General features: G+C 41.8%; 1 protein-coding gene across 4 annotated transcripts in view; it reads left to right on the top strand.

Moving 5' to 3' along the window:
• The first annotated feature begins 1,318 nt into the window (after positions 1–1,318).
• The window catches only part of Gspt1 (G1 to S phase transition 1), a 35,489-nt gene continuing 15,669 nt past the window's right edge, over positions 1,319–21,138 (top strand). The window contains exons 1-6 of one of the 4 annotated variants that reach the window (XM_027424773.2): positions 1,628–1,967; positions 13,929–13,970; positions 14,074–14,115; positions 15,201–15,428; positions 16,803–16,836; positions 19,464–19,541. In XM_027424773.2, the coding sequence (XP_027280574.1) occupies positions 1,628–1,967; positions 13,929–13,970; positions 14,074–14,115; positions 15,201–15,428; positions 16,803–16,836; positions 19,464–19,541 (764 nt within the window). Of the gene's footprint in view, positions 1,968–13,928; positions 13,971–14,073; positions 14,116–15,200; positions 15,429–16,802; positions 16,837–19,463; positions 19,542–21,138 lie in introns of all 4 variants that reach the window. The other 3 variants (XM_027424774.2, XM_027424775.2, XM_027424776.2) reach the window with 3 other exon arrangements.

The following is a 21,138-nucleotide window of genomic DNA, read 5'->3' on the forward strand; positions in this document are numbered from 1 at the left end:
ATTTATTTATACAACATTCTGCTTCCACGTATATCTGCATACCAGAAGGGGGTACCTCATTAGGGATGATGGTTGTGAGCCATCATCATGTGGTTGCTGGGAATTGAAGTCAGGACCTCTGGAAGAGCAGTTGGTACTCTTAACCTCTGAGCCATCTCTCCAGCCTTTAGATCTTGATTTAAAAAAATAACCTAAAGCTGTTAAAACATTTTTCTACACATTATTCCATAATTTCCAAGCAGGTTAGTTGCATTCAGATTAGACTCTTTTCAGAGGAAGTAAAATTAACAGTATGTTTTCCTCTGTCTTGGTCTCCACAGGTGAATTACAGGAGAATTTAAAGGTATTTGGGTTTTTCCTACTTCCTGCAGTAATGACTAAAGGTGAACTGCCTTTCTCTGAACTGTCTTTCTCCTTGCTTGTTACTTCCCCCACATTTACTAAAATGCAACCTGCAAGTATGAGATGCAGTTATTATTAAAGTTGACAAATCCAGCCACTCAAAAGGAAACCACTTCACCTAATGGCGGATAAGGAACTGGAAGCATCAAAATAGCCCTATTAGGTACTGTTGGGTACATTAAGAAATATGACAATCATGATTAATTTATAAATCTCCTGGCAGGGAGGAGGAATGCATGGAAAAAAAAGTTCAAGTGAGGGTTTTTAATGACTAGTCAAACATAATGTGAGTCATTAAAAGTTTCCAGTCAACAATCCCTTCCGTACATCCTGTACATCCTGGGCCCATTCCTTTATGAGCCACACTGCAGTTTAAACTGTAACATCTCACGGTTTTACTGCCTCTTCACAAATAAATACATAAAAGGAAAGACACTCCCCGCCGGCTTTGAAATGTAGGGCAAACTGGTTGGGGGTGGCGAGAAAAAGAACAAGGTACAGAGACTGACTGGAAGGCAGAGAAGGCAGAAAGGGTGTTGAAAGTGGGGAAGGAAAAAAAGTGTTTTTCCCTAGGTTAGGCCTGCAGTCAGTGTCCTTACAGGCTGGGGTTGATCCTCGCCGCCTGTTGAAGGGCCCGGCCCACCATCCTGCCTCATCAAAATAGGGCCTGCCCCTGCCCCCACCCTGGGACAGACGGGGCAGCCGATCGGCCACCAGACCTCTGCCTCCTCGCGCTGCTTGCCGGGAGCTCCAGCCGCTTCCGGTGACGCTTGATCGCTGAACTCCGACTCCCGTCGGTCCCCGGGAAAACCGCAGCAGGCCTGCGCGGGTCCTTTCGGAACTTGTAGTTTAGCTGTCGGCCGAGTTTCGTAGGCGGAAACGGGGGCTAACATAGCCGGGAACTACCGAGGCGAAGGTACGGGTAGTAGCGAGGGGTCAATTCACGCCAAGCGTGGGGTTGGCGGTGAGGCCGGCGGCGGTAGTTGGAGTTGGGTGGGAGGAGATCCTTTCGCACACACGAGGAGGGTTGAGCCGCTGTCGCTGCGGTCGCGAGTGCCCAGTCCGGACTGCAGCTGCCGCCCAAGACGCCGAGAAGTGAGTCTTTGGCCGCTGGCCCCTCTGTCTTGTCGTCCTCTCTGGGTCAGCTCGGCCTGCTCCTCCCCGGTCGGCCGCCCCCGCCTCCATTTCCCGCCCTCTCTTCACCACACACACGGCCCCCCCGATCATGGATCCCGGCAGCGGCGGTGGCGGCGGAGGCGGTGGTGGCGGGAGCAGCAGCAGCAGCGACTCTGCCCCCGACTGCTGGGACCAGACGGATATGGAGGCCCCCGGGCCGGGGCCTTGCGGCGGCGGCTCCATGGCCGGGATGGCCGAGGCCCAGCGTGAGAACCTCAGTGCGGCCTTCAGCCGGCAACTCAACGTCAACGCCAAGCCCTTCGTCCCCAACGTCCACGCCGCAGAATTCGTGCCGTCCTTCCTGCGGGGCCCGGCCCAGCCGCCGCCATCCCCAGCTGGCGCGGCCGGCGGCGACCACGGAGCGAGCAGCAGCGCGGGAGGCCCTCCGGGTAAAGGGCCGGGATGGGTATTCCCAGGGCACGGGCGGCGGGCTAGGGCCGGAGTTCCGCGGTGGCGTGGGTGGCCCTGCCGGCCGACCGGCCGGCACGTGGGGCGCTGACAGCGGCGCCGGCTGGTCTGGGTGGGGCGCCTCTAGTCCCGGAGCTGCATGGCTTGGGACGCCCGGGCGGGAGGAGTAGAGACCCGGAGACCCGGCGAGGCTGGCTTCTCCGCCAAAGGCCGCGGTTCACCGCAGACAGAAACCGTATGGGACCCGGCAGGCCCTCGGCCAGTCACTGCCACGAGGCCCAAAAGTGGGGACTGATGGGGCCTGAAGTCCCGCAGGTGGGCGGTGTGAGAGCCTAGGAGTTGGGGGACAAGATCTGTCTCTTGATCTGTCTGACGCAGAGAGCCGCTCCTGCTGCAGTTTCTACTATTGGAACTGTTAATTGCGTTTTAAATATCTGTGGCACCGGCCGACCTGAAGGAATCCCAAGATGCATTGCAGGCTTGTGATCCGCCAGAAACTGTTGGCTGTCAATACAAAGACCTTTTTTTCACTCTTAACATTTTGAAAACTTAAAAAGTTCAAAAAATATCAGATAGATTCCTTAGTAGTAAGATGTGGTAGGAAACTTCATTGACTTGTGAGGTTTCTTAAAGTGGGATTTAAGACCATCATTCTGAGTGGCTTGTTTAGACTTTAATTGCTTTAAAAATGTTGACCTTATACTGCTGCTTGTTATGAAAGCTTAGTTTGTGTTCGTGTATTGGTAGTCTAGTCTGTTACTTGAGACACTTGAATATTTCTGATAACTTAATAGTTGTCCCACCAAGAACTACTAGATATACTTTCTGTCATTTCAAATTTCAGTCTTTAAACATCTATTTCCAGGCTGGCTGTGTGGTTGGTAGCCTGCTTTCAGGTACTGATTTTGTACCAATGTCCCTTGAGTGAACTTAAGTATTGCCTTCTCACTGGTGCTTATTTGAGTAAATATGGTATTGTCTTAAAGAGAAAAAGGAAAGGGAAGGAGAAAGGCTGACTCTTAATTATTTAGCAGGGATGTTGGTGGGCCAGGTTGTTGGAGCTCATTTCAAGTGAGTGGTGGTACTCCTAGGTAATGGCTATAGTTCCAGAACTCTGGAGGCAGAGGCATAAGGATGCTTGGGGAAGGCATAGAAAACATGTCAGTATCACCTAGCCTCCTCCCTCCCAGGTATGGTGATGCTGTCTGTAACCCTGGGACTCAGAAGGATCAGGCTGGGAGATCTTTAGATGAAGACTACTGGAAGTGTATGGCAAAATCCTCAAAAAAAAAAAAAAAATTTTTTTTTTTTTTTTTTAACCAAAAGTTCTCTTGGAAATGAGTTCCTTGGGAAACTTGCTTCAGTTTGCTCTCCAGGAGTGAAAGAATGTTTAGGGAAATGCTTTTTTGAGGAGCATATAGATGCAGTTTAGATTAGACTTTTTGGGTGAGAGGTAGATAGTGAACTTTGGGTCAATATTATGCCGGAGGGACTTGACTCACTTACCTGCCTTTCCCTGACCCTAGGGATTTGACTGTTTTATTGACTGGCATTTCTTTTATTTGTGTGTGGTTGATACTTTCCTTTCAAACAAGAAAACTAAACTTTTGTTTTTCAAGACAGGGTTTCTCTATGTAGCCTTGGCTGGCCTTGAACTCACAGAGATCCATCTGTCTCTGCTTCTCAAGTGCTGGGATTAAAGGTGAATGCCTGGTTTAAAATTTTTTTAATTCTTGTGACCAGGCAGTGGTGGCAGATTGAGTTCTGGGACAGCTAGGCCTGTTACACAGAAAAACCCTATCTCAAAAAATAAAGTAAAATAAAAGGCAATAAGCTATATACTAGCAATACTAAATAAAACATGCTCCAAAGGTTTGTTTCCAGTCAAAATTTCTAAGTTTAAACAGTCACTCAACCTAATACTAGATAATGCTCCCTAAATCCTCATACTCAAGCTGTCCATATTCATAAAAACATGAACCAAGAACCAAAATCTAGTCCCCACCACTGTGACATTTTAGGAACAATACTTATCACCAATTTCTTCTTGCTATCCTCCACGTAATATTCCAGTAAGGCCTACCAATGTCTTTATATCACCAAACCCAAATAAAAAACATAGGTTGGGAGGCTGGGCAGATGGCTCAGTGTGTTAGAGAGCTTGCTATATAAGAGCTGAGTTTAAATTCCTAGCACTCACTTTAAAAAGGCAGTGTGGTACTATAGGCACAGGTGCGTACAATCCCAGTGGGGATCAGAAATAGGAGCATCAATGGGGGTTTGACTGACTGCCAGCCTGGCTCCCAATTCATAACAGATCCTGTCTCAAAGGAGTATGGCAGAGAGTAATAAAGTAGGACACTCTATGTCTTCTTCTAGTTTCCATGAATCACCCCCCCCATAGGTAGGTCGAGTTCTTTCTCTCTCTCTCTCTCTCTCTCTCTCTCTCTCTCTCTCTCTCTCTGTGGGGGGGCAAATGGTAGGGTCCTTGCTTAGCATGTACAAGTGACTCAGGGTTTCACGATCAGCTTCATTAAAAATAAAAGACTATCCGGTCTTTAACAGGAACTGGTTAACATAATAAAAAATAATTATTACTTTGATTTTGGATACTGTCTAATCTTTTAGCCCTAAAGAAGAAACTTAAAACTATCCAGTGGTCAGAAAGCCACAGGCAGGCATAATGGCAAGCCCCAGTAATTTTTCACAGCCTCTTGGAGGTTGAGGCAGGAAGACTGAGAAGATAGCCTGGGCTGTATAGTGAGACCTGCCTTTAAAAAAAGTCAGACTGGAGAGATAGTTCAGGGGTTAAGAGCACACTGGCTGTTCTTCCAAAGGTCCTGTGTTCAATTCCCTGCTTACAACCATCTGTAATGTGATCTGATGGCCTTTTCTGTCATGCAGGCATACATGCAGACAGAACACTGCATATTAAAATAAATAAATTTTACAAAAACCAACAAAACTAAGGATGGGGACTCAGTTGGTAAGGATGTATGCCTAGCATGCACAAATACCTGGGTTTGAGCCCTAACATCATGTATACCATGTAACTTGCATGCAGTGCGACAAGCCTATAATCGTACCACTTGGGAGGTAGAGGCAGGAAGGAGAATCAGAAAAGTCCAAGGTCATTCTTGGCTCTGAAGCAATGGGAGACCAGCCTAGGTAACATGACCTTGTCTTAAAAAAAAAAAAAAAATCCATTAAATGATAATGGTTGCTTAACCTTGAGAATATACTTAAGTAAAAAATTTCCAGTCATTTTTTTTTCCCAGTCATTTTTTTTGGGGGGGGGGGTTCGAGACAGGGTTTCACTGTGGCTTTGGAGCCTATCCTGGCACTCGCTCTGTAGACCAGACTGATCTTGCACTCACAGAGACCCACCTGTCTCTGCCTTCCGAGTTCTGGGATTAAAGGCGTGCACCACCAACGCCTGGCTTTTTCCAGACATTTTTAAGACCCCTATTTTCATTGATAGTCACTAGCCCAATTTACTGGGCTCTGTAGAAAATTGGATTAAATTAATTATGCTTAATAACACTTAAATGAGTTCTACTTATTGTTAGGAATTTGGTATTTTTACGTTTTCAAAGAGAACAAGGTCAACAATGGGTCCCCAGTTCTGACTCTGGATTGCTGAAGATGGGCATATCTCTCAGCCTTTCCAGGAACATCTGAAAACTCTTGGCACCAAAGCCCCTTCCTCTACTGCTTGCTCTAGGCAGCACTGCATTTCAAAGAAAAAAAAAAAAAAGACAAATCATCCTGTTTCCAGGAGAAAGGAGAGGTAGTTGTCATCAGGCACACCCTAAAAGTTATTCTAGAGCCCCACTCCCAACGGCCCTTTGACAGCTCTCCTACTGGAAACACCAACTACAGACTGGCTTGATAACAAAGGAAACAGGTCACATACTGTATGGACCATTTCCTCAACATCAAAAACATATGCCCTCGTCCCCCCCTTAATGAGTTACAGGCTAGGTGCTACTGCCATTTGTTTTTTCTGTGTTCCCCAAGCAAAATTCACTGATAGCAGCACTTTATGGATCCAAAGTCCCCACTTTAGTCCCATATAGCTCTAGACTTCTCCTGAGGTAATATTCAGACTCATATACAAACTTTTTATTATTATTGTTATTGTTATTATTTATTCTTGATGGATATAGGTTCTTACTGTAACCCAGGCTGACCTGGAATTCATGGAAATTCTCCTACCTCAGTTTTTCAAGTGTTGCAATCACACAATTTTTTATTTTATTTTATTTTATTTATTTATTTTTGAGACATAGAGTTTCTCTGTGTAGTACTAGCTGCCCTAGAACTAGCTCGTGTAGACCAGCAGGCTGGCCTTGAATCTGCCTCTGCCTCCTGAGTATTGGGATTAAAGGTGTGCGCCACTGCCCAGCCATTGTTGTGTTTTTTATATTTTACCTCTTTGAAATTGTACAACATGGACAGGGCAGGCAAAGTGGCTTAATAGGTATTAGGGCAGCTTGGGACATAGCTCAGTGGTAGAGCACTTGCCTAATGATCAAAAGGCCCCAAGTTAGATCTAGATCCTTGGCACTGTAAGGAAACAATACCAAATTCTCAAGACAAGTTAGGGAAATACTATAGATATGTTTGCATTTGTTTGTCAGGGAAGAAATATATTAAAAGTTAAAAATAGAATTATCTTTCTGGTGAAGAGAAAGAAATGAAAAAGATTTAGTCAACTTTTGGGGGTGAGTTCACATAGTAGAATGGAATTTTTTTAAGTGGAATTTTTTGCTCGGATATCCATTCAAGCAGTGAACAAACATTTGCTTGTCTACTAAATGTAGGATGCTGTGCAAGGCATTGAAAGGAGGCTCTGGTAGGAACACCAAGATAATGAATTATGGTCTTTGAAAGAGTCTAGAAAGAAGCCAAATAAGTTTACTGTAGTGGAAGAATGCAGAAGAGTGCAAAGTCATGCAGAGGATGTGGAGGCAAGAGATTGGTCAAGATTCAGGATCCCTCAGTAAATGGTTTCAACCTTGTTATCCTAATCAATGCCTGGTTGTTTTGTTTTTTTTTTTTGTTTTTGTTTTTTTTGTTTTGTTTTGTTTTGTTTTTGAGTCAGGATCTTACTGTGTTTCCTAGGTTGCACCAGAGTTCACCTGTCCTTGCCTCAGTCTTCCAAGTGCTGGGATTACTTTTAATTTTTTCAGAGATTTGGCAAAGTAGAACAATACATGTCTTATTTATTATTTGATAGTTTTCTTACCAAAGAGCGGTGGGTTTGGGTACGTAAAAGTTTGTCCTTGTTTTCAATAGATTTTAATTAAATAGCTTGACAGTAGATACAGTTTGTTTATTCATAAATAGCTTTTTTTCCTGTTTCCCACTGTAATTCTTATTTCTTTTTTTTTTAATTTGAATTAGAAACAAGATTGTTTTACATGACAATCCCAGTTCTGTAATTCTTATTTCAAGGGGAAAGAAACAGTAAGAATTTCCTAAGCATCTTCTATTACTATAGTTTATTTCGAAAACAGGTTCCAACTAAGTGATTGAATGTCATTTCACTTGAAGAAAAAAAAAGTGCATATTACTGAGCAATCTGTATCCATCTTTGGGTAGTTGATTTTAGTAGTAGGGTAATGTTTTCTATTTTTGTACCTTACTGGCACTATCTGAAATGTTTCTAGGTTATGTATTTTAGTATACTTTAATTGTTTTTGAAGTAGATGAGACATATATTGTTAATAAGACCTTTTCAGGATTATTTGAAAAATAAAAATGTTGTGTTTTTTGTTACGACACAGAAAGTCATATCAGGTTGATATGTGGCATTGCTTAATCGTATAATAAATAGTTTCTTCGAACATTAGGTCTGAAAATGACTCCAGCAAAAATACAATTTCAGTTTTGAATAAAGAAATAGAAGCCTAAGCATGCTAAGTGGTTGTCTGAAGTCACTCCCAGAGTTAATGACATATTTGAATCTGGAACCCTGATTTGCCAACTGCTAATGTAGGACTCTTTCTGCCCTACTATATGCTGTTTTAATAATGAAGAAGGGAATGCCCATAGCCAGTTTCTATAAACAGCATGGATTTTTCTGACAGACTCACCCTGGAATTTGCCTTTCTAATGTTTTCATTCTAAAGGGTTTTGTAATAAGTGCAGGACTCTGAAATGCTTGTTGTAAATTTATGGAGCAGTTACTGCAGCTTACCACTTAGTCTCACAGTACCCAGTGCTTGGATACTGCCTGCCCATTTTATAGGTGCAGAAATTACAAGTTAAAGAAGTTAAACATGCTAGTAAGATTATACCTGTGACTAAATGGAGGAGCAGGCTTTGGTTCCAAAGCTTATTTTAGTATTAGTAACTGCTAATTACAAGGAAAGGTCCTTGTAACTTAACATCTCAGCTGGGTGGTGGTGGTGGTGGTGGTGGTGCACACCTTTTATCCCAGCACCAATGAGGCAGAGGCAGGCAGATTTCTGTGAGTTTGAGGCCAGCCTGGTCTACAGAGCGAGTGCCAGGATAGGCTCCAAAAGCTACACAGAGAAACCTGTCTCGAAAAAAAAAAAAAAACAAAACAAAAAAACCCAACAACAACCAAAACCATTCTAGCTAGGTGGTGGTAGTGCACACCTTTAATCCCAGCACTCTGGAGGCAGAGGCAGGCACATCCCTTGAGTTGGAGGCCAGCCTGGTCTTTAAAGCAAGTTCCAGGACAACCAAGGCTATCAAACCCTACCACCACCACCACCACCACCACCACCACCACCACCCACATCCCCACCCACATCTCCACCTCCCCACCCCCTGCCAAAAAAAAAAAAAAAGCCTTGTTTTACTTTATGTGTATGGATGTTTTGCCTGGATGCATGTTTGTGAACCACATTTGTGATTTTTAGATCACCTGGAACGGGTTTGATGATGGTTTGGTGTTTGGGTGACTGTCCAGCAGATAGTTGTGAGCCACCATGTGATTGTTGGGAATTGAACCTGGGCACTCTGCAGGAGCAGCAAGTGCTCTTAACCACTGAGCTATCTCTAGCCTCTTTCTCTTAATTTTTGAGACAGGGTCTCTCACTGAACCCAGGGCCTACTGATTAGACTATACTGGCAAAACCAGCAAGTCCATTCTTTGCCATTCCTGTGGTAGGGATTACAGGTATGTGCATGGGCTTTTTATGTGGCCATTGGGGTTGATCTTGAGTCATCATACTTGAGCAGCAAGTGCTTTTCAGACTCAGCCCCAGCCCCAGTCCTAGGAGAATCATTTTAACTCGGGACACAGTTGCTCTACCACTGAACTGCACCCGAGCAAAAAAACTCCAATCACCAGGCTTGTGTGCTAAGTGCCTTTCCTGATAGGCCATTTACCAGCCCTTTTTTGCTTTTCTGTTTTAAGCTGAGGCTGGCCTTGAGCTTTCAGTCCTCCTCCTGCAGCCTGTGGAGTGACTGGGATTTACAGGAGTATATTGCTGCTCCATTCTGAAGAACTTTTTTTTTTTTTTTTTTTTTTCCAAGACAGGGTTTCTCTGTATTGTTTTGGAGGATGTCCTGGAACTCATTCTGTAAAGACCAAACTCAACAGAGATCCACCTGCCTCTGCCTCCCAAGTGCTGGGATTAAAGTTGTGTGTGCGCCACCGAAGCTGGGCTTTTCCTAGGTCTTTACATGTGAATTTTATTATATTATTTTAAACTTCCAAAAAGTCCTATGACATAGATACAATGATTGCCACTTAATACACAGGCACACTACAATTAATTGTGCACTCTTCCTAAGATATACAAGTCCATTTTGCCTCTTTTTTAAATAGCCCTGTTGAAAATCCTGTTTAACTCTATACTAAACTGTGATGCCAATTACAGTGAATGAAATCTGTTTAGACAGGAAAAACACCGAGATGACTAGTAGAGTCATACTTGAGCTATCCCTAACTGTAACTGAGCATTTCAAAATCAAGCAGTACTTGTACTTGACCACTTAGGTCCTAGTACTATTTACACTTAGACTATGTGGCTAAGACTGTAGGGAACTTCTTAGGAGAAGAAAGTCTGTCTTGAGACTGCCTCCATGGCTGACTAATACAGCACAACACCAATCCTTACATGGTTTTATTTCTCAAGCTACTCTACAATTTGACATTTAAGATCATGGACAAGAAAGCATTGTCTTAATCCATGCTCCATTACTGTGAAGAGACACCATGACCATGGCAACTCTTATAAAGGAAAACATTGGGGGCTCACTAGACATCTCCAAGCCATTATCATTATGGCGGGGCATGGAGGCAGATAGGCAGGCAGAAATGGTGCTAGAGGAGCTGAGAGTTCTATATCTGGATCTGCAGGCAGCAGGAAAAGAATAAATCACACTTCCTCCAACAAGGCCACACCTCCTAAGAGTGCCACTCCCTATGAACCACCACAAGCATCAAGTGCCAGAATTAGTGAAGTGTTTAATATGCATGAAATGATGAAATTAAAGGACTCCAATGTAAGTTGACCATAGCTTCCCACAGTTTTCCACCTTTGATCACAAAAGCCTAATGGCAAGGCTGGTGAAATGTGTGATCCAATGTTTTTGGAATGTTTAAATGTTTTAAAATGTTCTTTAAATATATTTATACCCAGTTATCCCAAATGTGCAATAAATCTTTGATCACTCATTTTATTCTGGTATTATTCATACTGCATATGACATAGAAAGTCTACTGGCTACTAATAAGCTTGGACTTAATTTTCCTAGGTTTAGAATCCATTTGTTGGTTCATGGTTACACAAACACTGGGACTTATTTTCTTAAATCCTGCATGGTTTAGATTTGCTCCTGAAAGCAGCCAGAGAGCATTCTAAGGAATGAGGTTAAGGCTTCAAGTTTTCCAATAAATCTCCATTTTCAGAAACACACCTTTTTGTTGTATTGTTTTGTGAGACCGGGTGCCTCTGTGCAGCCCTGGATGTCCTAGAACTTGCTCTTTGGACCAGGCTGGCCTCAAATCAGAAACACACCTTTATCAAGTATTTTCAAATGGACTAATTCTGTCTGGGGAATAACTCAGTCAATAAAATATTTGCTTTGTTGCCCCAAGTTCAACCCTCCAGAAACCACATAAAAATGCCAGGCATGGTGAGGTGTGCAGCCCCAGCTCTGGGGAGATGTTGACAGGAAGAGCCTTGGGGCTCACTAGACAGCTCCAAGCCAATGAGAGACCACCTCAAAGGAGGTGGGTGGCATTCCTGAGAATGACACCTGAGGTTGTCCTCCAGCCTCCACACTCACCCTGTGCATACCTCTGTGCTTACTTACATACATCTAGAAACATACTTGGATTTATTTGAAAGATAAAATAATTCTATGTGGGGGAAGTTGTTCGAGTATACCTGTACATACAACAATGGTGTCCCAAATTAAAATGATTTTCCTAGGGCTGGGGCTGAGTCTGAAAAGCACTTGCTGCTCAAGTATGAGGACTCAAGATCAACCCCAGTAGACACATAAAAAGCCTGTGCACATGCCTATAATACTAACCACAGGAATGGCAGGGAATGGACTTGCTAGTTTAACCATTCTACTCTAATCAATGGGCCCCGGGTTCAGTGAGAGACCCTGTCTCAAAAAATAAAGAGAAAGAGGCTGGAAAGATGGTTCAGTGGTTAAAAGCACTTGCTGCTCTTGCAAAGGGCCCAGGTTCAGTTCCCAGCAGCCAGCCACATGGTGACTATAACTACATTGTTCCAGGGGATCAGTCAGGAACAGTCAGGCATGTGCAGCACATACATGCATGCTGGCAAAACATTCATGCACATACACACCTAGCAAGCACTAGGTCTTAGGTTTGATCTCTAATGCTGACAGACAACAATAGTTATAGTCATAGTGACAGTAAACTTGACTATCCTTTATCAGGGACAGGAAATACTTTCCTCAACTTTTGATGGTATTAAAGGTGATATATATATATATATTTTTTTTTCTCCCCCCAAGTACAATCTCCTGAAACCTAGGCTGGCTTTAGATTTCCTTATTAACTGCTTCTATCTCCTAAATTCTGGGATTAGAGGCATGTGCTGCCACACCCATTTCACTGTATTGATTATGTATTTGTTAATACATTCTGGGCAATGGTTTTAAAGATGCAATTTGTAGGTTACAAATTCACTATTAATGTTGTATGTCATATGACTTCAAATCCTTTGGTGTGTTTCCACATCTTGGAAAATCTTTAACAGTATCATTTGTGCTGTTCAGGGACAAAGAGATCAGACTCACATATTTGGGTAGCAGCATATAAATTTCTCCTATAGCTCTGTAGGGATGCCAGAGAAGATTTGCAGTTTAACAACTGCAAACTTAACTGTTGCTTGATCTTAGAATTCTAAGAATTCTGACTTCATCAGAATCACTTTAAAAAAAAAAAAAAAAAAAGCCAGGCAGTGGTGGAACACTTTAGTCCCAGCAGTCAGGAGGCAGAGGCAGGCAGATTTCTGTGAGTTTGAGGCCAGCCTGGTCTACAGAGCAAGTTCCAGGACAGGCTCCAAAACTACAGAGAAACCTTGTCTTGAAAAACCAAAAATAGATAAATAAACAAGTAAATAAATAATTTTGGTCAGACAGTGGTGGCACATACCTCTTTTTTTTTTTAAGTTAAATTGTTTTTATTTACATACCCATCACAACTTCCCCTCTCCCCCCTCGTCCCATTGCCGCCACCATCTCCCATCCATTCTACTTCTGACCAGAAAGGGGCAGGTCTCCCATGGGTGTCAGTGAAGCATGGCATATCAAGTTAAGGTGTAGGACTAAGCTCCTCCCTTTGTACTAAGGCTGGTCAAAGCAACGCAGCATAGGGAATAGGTTCCCAAAAATTTGCTCAGGCACCAGAGACAGGTCATCGATCCCACTGCTAGGAGTCCCACAAACTAGACAAAGTTATACAGTTGTCACACACATAGCCAGGCTGGTTCCATGCAGGCTCCCTAGCTGTTGTTCCAGAGTCTGTGAGATCCTATGATCCCAGGGGTAGCACACACCCAGCACTTGGGAGACAGAGGCCAGCCAGGTCTATAGAGTGAGTTCCATGACAGCCAAAGCTGCACAGAGAAACTCTGTCTTGAAACAAACAAAATAATTTTGAGACATGGTTTCTCCTTGTAGCTCTGTCTGTACCAGAACTACAGAACTAGCTGTGTAGACAAGGATGGACCCTGAACCCAGAGATCATCATGCCTCTGCCTCCGGAGTGCTGGGATTACATTGGGCAAGAATCACCTTTCCCGAATATGTTTATGTATTCCAGAGGCTTCACACAATTGCCATTTATCTTAGTATCAAATGACTTGGGGATTTGATAACATTGCCGTCACGGCTTTCTTGGGTTGGAGGATTATCAGAAGAGAAGTAGAGAAGAGGCATATTGAATACAGTCCAACTAATTATATTTGTTCTAGACTTTGTGTTACATTTATAATATCTGTGGAGAAAAGATTGGAAAATAGGACTAACATTTTTAATACATTTCCATTATTGGAAGTTGGCTGCTGTCTGTAGAGTTTTTAAATTACCATCTTGTATAAGTGCAGGTGTGAATATGCTACGGCACACTTGTGGAGGCCAGAGGACAGCTTTTTGAATTGGGTTTCTCCTTCCGTCTTTATGTGAACTCAAGGGATTGAACTCAGGTTGTCAGGTTTGAGTGGTGAGCTCTTTGCCTGCTGAACCACCTTGCTGGTGCCTGGATTTTTTGTTTAGTTGTATGCAATTGGTATAGTTTTTAAAAGTAAGCTAAACAGATTTCTGATTTGAAAACCCAAGTTAGCTGCCATTGTTCTGAGTTTCTGAGGTTTGTGATATGTTTATTGAACTTCTGCTCTTACTTGATTGTATGTTAAAAGATAAGTAAATAAGATAGAGCTTAATTTCTAATAGAACTTACTTTTCTTAACCAGCACCTGTGGAATCCTCTCAAGAACAGTCATTATTGTGTGAAGGTAATTTTTTTAATGTCTAACCAAGAAAACATTACATCGTCTATACTGTGTAAAATTAGAAACTGTTTTATGAATATGTATTGTGTTTCAATTTTTTCTCTAGGTTCAAACTCAGCTGTTAGCATGGAACTTTCAGAACCCGTAGGTAAGAATTTCTGACCTACTGTATTACTATACTAATTACTGTATTAATACAGTAATAGGAAACTACAGATTTAAGGTGCAAATGTACATGTTCTGATGACTGAAATATCTATGCTTAAGCCACACTTAATTTTTTGATATTAGAATTTAAAACAGCCTAGACAAGTTAGTGACTACAAGTGGAATGGAGTAGAGGAATGCTAGCTAATTTAAACATAGTGCTTGTTCCTTTGACTTTTTGTTGTTTCTTGACAATCTTTGTAGCCTTGAACTACTTATCCTATTGCCTCTACTTTGAGAGTGCTGGGGTTACAGGCATATCCTTTTAAAAATAACTATTACTCTTAAAAGTTTCCTATTTCCAAGGTGACTATTAAAGTTAATTTTTTTTAAGATTTTATTTATTTATTTATTATGTATGCAGTCTTCTGCCTGCATGCCGGCAAAGGGCACCAGATCTCATTCAAGGTGGTTGTGAGCCGCCATGTGGTTGCTGGGAATTGAACTCAGGACCTCTGGAAGAACAGTCAGTGCTCTTAACCTCTGAGTCATCTCTCCAGCCCTATTAAAGTTAATTCTAAAAGTTACTATTTACATAGAAAATTTATCTCCTAAATTCTTTCACCCTCATTCTGTTGTTTTTTTGTTGTTTTGGGGTTTTTTCGAGACAGTTTCTTTGTGAAACTCACAGAGATCCACCTGCCTCTGCCTCCGGAGTGCTGGGATTAAAGGCATGTGCCACCACTGCCCAGCTCATTCTGTTTTTTTATATACCCCACCCACCCCCACCCCCCCACCCCACTGTCAGGGCATCTTGGTACTGGAATAGAGGGTGCTGGAAATGATGGCTCTCTTGCCATTATTTAGTCTACCCTTAGGAAATGAACACCATGCTTGTATAGCTGTGTGCTGTGGTATAGGCTCTGACTCTGCTATCAGCAATGAGGCTAGCTTGAAAACCCACCCCTCTCTGCCTCTGTCACAGGTGTCAGGAGAGGAACCTAAGTACTTGTATTTGCCGCTTTAAAGACTTTAAAGTGCAGGCAGGTCTTTTTCAAGATACTAAGTTAAAATACCTTTCTTCAGTAGAAAATGGAGAGACAGAAATGTCCCCAGAAGAATCATGGGAGCACAAAGAAGAAATAAGTGAAGCAGAGCCAGGGGGTGGTTCCTCAGGAGATGGAAGGCCACCAGAGGAAAATACCCAAGAAATGATGGAAGAGGAAGAAGAAATACCAAAACCTAAGTCGGTGGTGGCACCGCCAGGTGCTCCTAAGAAAGAACATGTAAATGTAGTATTCATTGGGCATGTTGGTAAGTTGTCCTCATAGAGCTCATGAACAATGACAAGTGTTATTGGAGACATCAGAGTGTAGAGCATCTTGTTTAGCTCCTTGGAGTTGTTGAGTAAAACTGAGTCAGAGTCTTGAAATATCTAAAATCCTCTGTACACATGTACTGAGAGTTGACTGCAGGGTCGCATATAAAGTGCTTTGGGTGTTTGCTTGCTTGCTCGTTTGTTACGAGACAAGGTTTCTCAATGTAGGACTGGCTGTGCTGGAACTTACTTTGTAGACCAGGCTGGCCTCAAACTCAGAGATCCACGTTCTCTGCCTCTTGAGTGCTGGTACTAAAGGTGTGCACTACTACTCCCTGACTGTTTTCATGTTTTTGTTTGTTTGGGGGGGTTCCTTGGTTTGATTTGGAGGCCATGGTTCAAGACAGGGTTTCTTTGTGAAACAGTTCTTGCTGTCCTGGATGTTTTTATGTTTTTTAACTTCCTTCAGCTGACCAGTGCTTTGTTAAGTTTGGGCAGATGAACTGTTTTGTAGTGGCTTGGAAGCTGGAAAAGATAAGCTTCAGTGTGAGTGTGTAATGAGTAATTAATTAGTCTATAGACCACTGGTAATGGTTTGCCATATTGTGATAGTTTTTATTTAGTATCCAAGAAATGTGCATGTTTTTTGTTATCTTTAGTTGATATGTTCTTTTTAATGGGATTGACATTGTTACTATTCAGATTAATTCTGTATGAAATAGGGAATTAGTAATTTAGAGTAGCTTTTGAATGCTTGCCAAGTAACTGGCTTAGCCAAACAAATAAGACCTTGCTTAATTATATGATTTCTGACTTACCAGATTGTGAAAAGAAAATACTGAATTCTGTGTTATCCCTGCACCTTGAGACAGGGACTCACTGTATAATACACTGTGGCCTTCAGCCCGTATTCTTTCTGCCTCAGCCCCCTGAGTTCTAGGATTGCATATGTACCCCGCCATGCTTGACCTACCTCCCTCTTGATATGTCACTCCTTTTAGAAAAGAATAACTTTGAAATTTGTAAAGAAATGCCTATCCTGTTTCCTAAAGTGAAACAAGCCTTTGACCCCAGGACTTAGAGGCAGAGGCAGGCAGATCTCTTGAGTTTGAGGCCAACCTGGTCTACAGAGTAAGTTCCAGGACAGCCAGAGCTACACAGAGAAACCCTGTATTTCTCAGTCATCATTGGGGAATCTTAGCCTTATTCATTATATGTGGGAGAGGGTCCCTAGAATTTCATGAAATTCCCATTACAGTTCATTTGCTTTTGTGAGACTTGGTTGTATATGCTAAAAAGTCCCTGCAGTTTTATTTGTATATATTGGTTGTTTTTAACTTATGTTCCCATATTTTTGTTGTTCCTTTTAGATGCGGGAAAGTCAACTATTGGAGGACAAATAATGTAAGTCTCTTTTATCTAATGGTAGAGTTAATCTGATTGGATAAATTTCATGTATTATAAGTGTTCTTGTTGCCTGCTTGTTTTTTATTCAATCCAAATCAAATTACCTACATAATCACCTACAGTATGATGTTCTTCACAGTCTGAATGTGTGCATGTGTGTCGGTCTGCATATATGTTTGCTTACATGCAGAGACCCAAGATTGAGGGTCTTATTCGATGAGGCAGGGTCTCAGTCACACCCAGAGCTCCCTGATTTGGCTAATTTCACTGATCATCTTACTCTGGGATTCTGTCTTTGCCTGTGAGGCTGGACTAACAGACAGGGCAGACCTGCCTCTCCCACCTGACATTTAAATGGATTCTGAGGATCTGAACTCCAGTTCTCATGTTTGTGTGACAAGTGCTGTAACCACTGAGCTATTACCCCAGCCCAATTTTTACCATTTTATACAAACTACATACTTGCAAAGACATTGACTGACCTCTAGTAATTTATTGTGGTAATGACAGTTTTGTAAAAATCTTTTTGCATATGTGTGTATATTTGTGTGTGTTTGGGGAGCGCATGCATGCCATATTGTAAGCATGGAGGACAAAGGGATTCCTCAGTCTTGACCTTCCTTCTTGTTTGAGCTAGGGTCTCTTATTGGTGCTGTGTATGTTAGGCTAACTGTCTAGCATACCTCCCAGCTTCCTGTGCCCTATAAAAGGATGAGGATTACATACATTTGTGCTACTGTGTCTGGGGTCCAGGGATCTGAAGGCTTGTGCAGTAAACTACCTACTGAAGTACCTTCCCAATTTGATATATCTTTGTAATTAATAAAAGGGTGATTTCTTCTCAAAATTTGGATCTGTTCAAACTTGATTATCAGGGGAGCTAATGGCATGCTGTTGTGTTGCCTAGTTGATAGTCCTCAGTGGTAATCCTTCTGTTGTTGCTCCTGAAAATGTCCTTAAAACAGACATCTTTAGGTAGCTAATGAGGTTCTGTGGTTGCAGTTGTTATGCCTATTTGATGGTATTGTAGACAGTATGATTTTTGTTGATGGGCTGTAGTTAGGGTGGCCTTTTCACTTTTGTTTTTATATTCAGACTGAAGAACATCATACTGTAGGTGATTATGTAGGTAATCTGATTGGATTGAATAAAAATGAGCAGGCATTACTAGTGAGCTATTCAGACAATAGTTTCACATTGACAAGCTATTTTAAAGTGATCTCACTTTGAAAAGTCATTTGTCAGAACTCTACTTACACATTAGAATTTATATATGTATGTATATAAAATATGTATTAGCGGATATATATTTACTGATCTTTAATATGTACTAAAGAATCTTTAATATGAAAATGTCTTGTCTTACATGTTCATATGCATGTGGGTACATATGTGTTGGTCTTACAGAAAGATAGCAGAAACAATAGAGTCCTTTCACTTAGTTTATCCTAATGTGAAAATCATACATAAACTATGATATGGTAATCAAAACTGGAGAACTAGGGCCAGGGATATAAGTCAGTGTTAAGAGCACTAACTTACCAACCATACATAAGGTCTTCGGTTGAGTCCTCAGCACTGTTTACAAAAAGAAAAAAAAAGAAAAAAAAGAAAAAAAAAAGCCAGGTAATGATGGCACATGCCTTTAGTGCCAGCACTCAGGAGGCAGAGGCAGGTGGATCTCTGAGTTCATTTTTGGTGGTAGTTGTTTCATTGGTTGGTTGGTCTGCCTGCCTGCCTGCCTGCCTGCAGGGTGTCACCTATACCTGGCAAGTTTGAAATGCAACTTAGCATCAATAGGACATTTGATGCTCATTTTAAAAATTAAAAAACAGATCTTTTATGTTCTTGAATTATATATAATATAGCATTATCATTATTTATTTATTTTTTTGGTTTTTCGAGACAGGGTTTCTCTGTATACTTTGGAGCCTATCCTGGCACTTGCTCTGGAGACCAGGCTGGCCTCGAACTCACAGAGATCCACCTGCCTCTGCCTCCCAAGTGCTGGGATTAAAGGCGTGCACCACCAATGCCCAGCAGTATAGCTCTATTATATCTCCACAGCTTTTAATCTGTAACATTTCTAGTTTTCCTTCCTTTATGGCCTTAGTAATCTATAAAAAACAATGAAATTATTTGTATTCATGTGTATGTATTCGTGTGCCTCCTTGTATTATGTGCAAGTACCTGAGCAGGCTAACAGAGGGTGTTAGATCTCCTGGAATTGTAGTTTCAGAGAGTTGTGAGCTCCCTTGTGGGTGCTAGCAACCAAACCTGGGTCCTCTGCAAGAGCAGCAGGTGCTCTTAACCATTGAACCATCTCTCCAGGCTCCTTCCCTTTTAAAAAATGTATGTGTATAGGAGTGTCCCAGGAGACCAGAAAAGACTGTTGTCTCTCCTGGAGTTGGAGATAATGGGTGATTGTGAGCTGCCTGGACTCAGTCCCTGGAACCCACTTGGTGGAAGAGGAAGACTGACTGTTGCAAACAGTTCTCTGACTTCCACATAAATAAATGAATGTAATTCTTTTTTAAATAGTCATTCAGGTTCCCTTCAAATACTTCAGCGGTTTCCTTACTGTACTGAGTGTGTACTTCTTTTTTGTCTTTAACTGTTTTCAGGTATTTGACTGGAATGGTCGACAAAAGGACACTTGAGAAATATGAACGAGAAGCTAAAGAAAAAAACAGAGAAACTTGGTATAGTAAACTTTTATGATACTATAGGTTACCTTTTTTCTCTCTCTCTTTTTTGGGGGATTTTTTGAGACAGGGTTTCTCTGTGGTTTTGGAGGCTGTCCTGGAACTAACTCTTATAGATCAGGCTGGTCTCAAACTCACAGAGATCCACCTGCCTCTGCCTCCTCAGTGCTGGGATTAAAGGCCACCAACACCTGGTGCTATAGGTTACTTTTTTTAAAAAAAATTATTTTTATTTTATGTGCATTAGTATTCTACCTACACATATTGTCTGTGTGTGGGTGTTGAGTCCCTTAGAACTGAATTTATAGATAGCTGTGAGGTACTAGGAATTGAACCCTGATCCTCTGAAAGAGCAATCATTGCTCTTAACCACTGAGCCATCTCTTCAGCTCCCTATAAGTTACTTTTAAGGAAACACAGTACCCTTAGTATTTTTGTAGTCTAGTCAAATACATATTTTCAGCTCAGTGCTGCATGCCTATGAGCCCAGTTCTCTAGATGCTTGAGGCCTGGAGTTTGAGGCCAACCTGGGCAACATAGTGAGGCCCTGTCTCAAAATGATTTAAAACAAATTTTTGCTATCTAAAATACTGTATACTAAAGGCAAAGTTTTCTTTTTCTCACATCATACATAGAGAACTGCTCCTGATGACTTCCTAACTTACACAGGAAATTTGGGAGTTATCTAAACATCCTGTAGTAAGAGAATTGCTTAATAAATTTTAAGCCATCCATTTAATTGAGCAATTGTGTAACCATTCAAAGATTGTATTTATATTGCTAGGCAGTGGTGGTGCATACCTTTAATCTTAGCACTCAGAGGCAGAGGCAGGTGGATCAAGGTCATCGTACTCTACAGAGTGAGTTTCAGGACCGCCAGGACCACACAGAGAAACTATGTTCCGAAAAACCAAAGAGAGTAAAAAAGATTATATTTATGAAATTTATAATGAACAGGAATAGAACTTAACATTGCAATGGCATTTGGAGAGAAAAGAATTATAATTGTACGTAGGATATGTGATCATAATGTAAATAAGTGCTAGAAGGAAAAAGAAAAATTATCTATCGATGGAAAGAGAAAAGAGTATAAGTGTGTATGCAAGAGCAGCAATTAGTGACCTTATTTTGTTTTTTAAAAATGTGGGAGTGTGGGTGAGTAGTAGAGTAAATGCTTGGCTTGTGTGACAAGCTTGGGTTAAGTTCCTCAAACTTGAAAGAAGTTTGCAGCCCTTACCTCACGGGGACACTACTGCTTCTTTCAGAAAGGACCACATTCTGTGTTCTGGTGGTGGTGATGGTGGTTTGTTACTGAGACAGAGTCTCTAGCTCTGGCTTGGCCTAGAACTCACTATGTAGACCAGGCTGGCTTCAAATTCAGAGATTACCTACCTGTTTCTTAAGTGCTGGGATGTTTTGAAATATTTTATGTAGAATTATATCATTCTTACACAATGAAGTAGTATCAGAATTTTTTTTTCTTTTTTGGGTTTTTTTGGAGGGCGGTTGAGTAGTTTTTTGAGACAAGGTTTCCCTGTGTGATAGCCTTGACTGTCCTGGAACTCACTCTGTAGACCAGGCTGGCCTCAAACTC

This window comes from Cricetulus griseus, chromosome 7 (assembly GCF_003668045.3).
Source record: "Cricetulus griseus strain 17A/GY chromosome 7, alternate assembly CriGri-PICRH-1.0, whole genome shotgun sequence".
Lineage (NCBI taxonomy): Eukaryota > Metazoa > Chordata > Mammalia > Rodentia > Cricetidae > Cricetulus > Cricetulus griseus.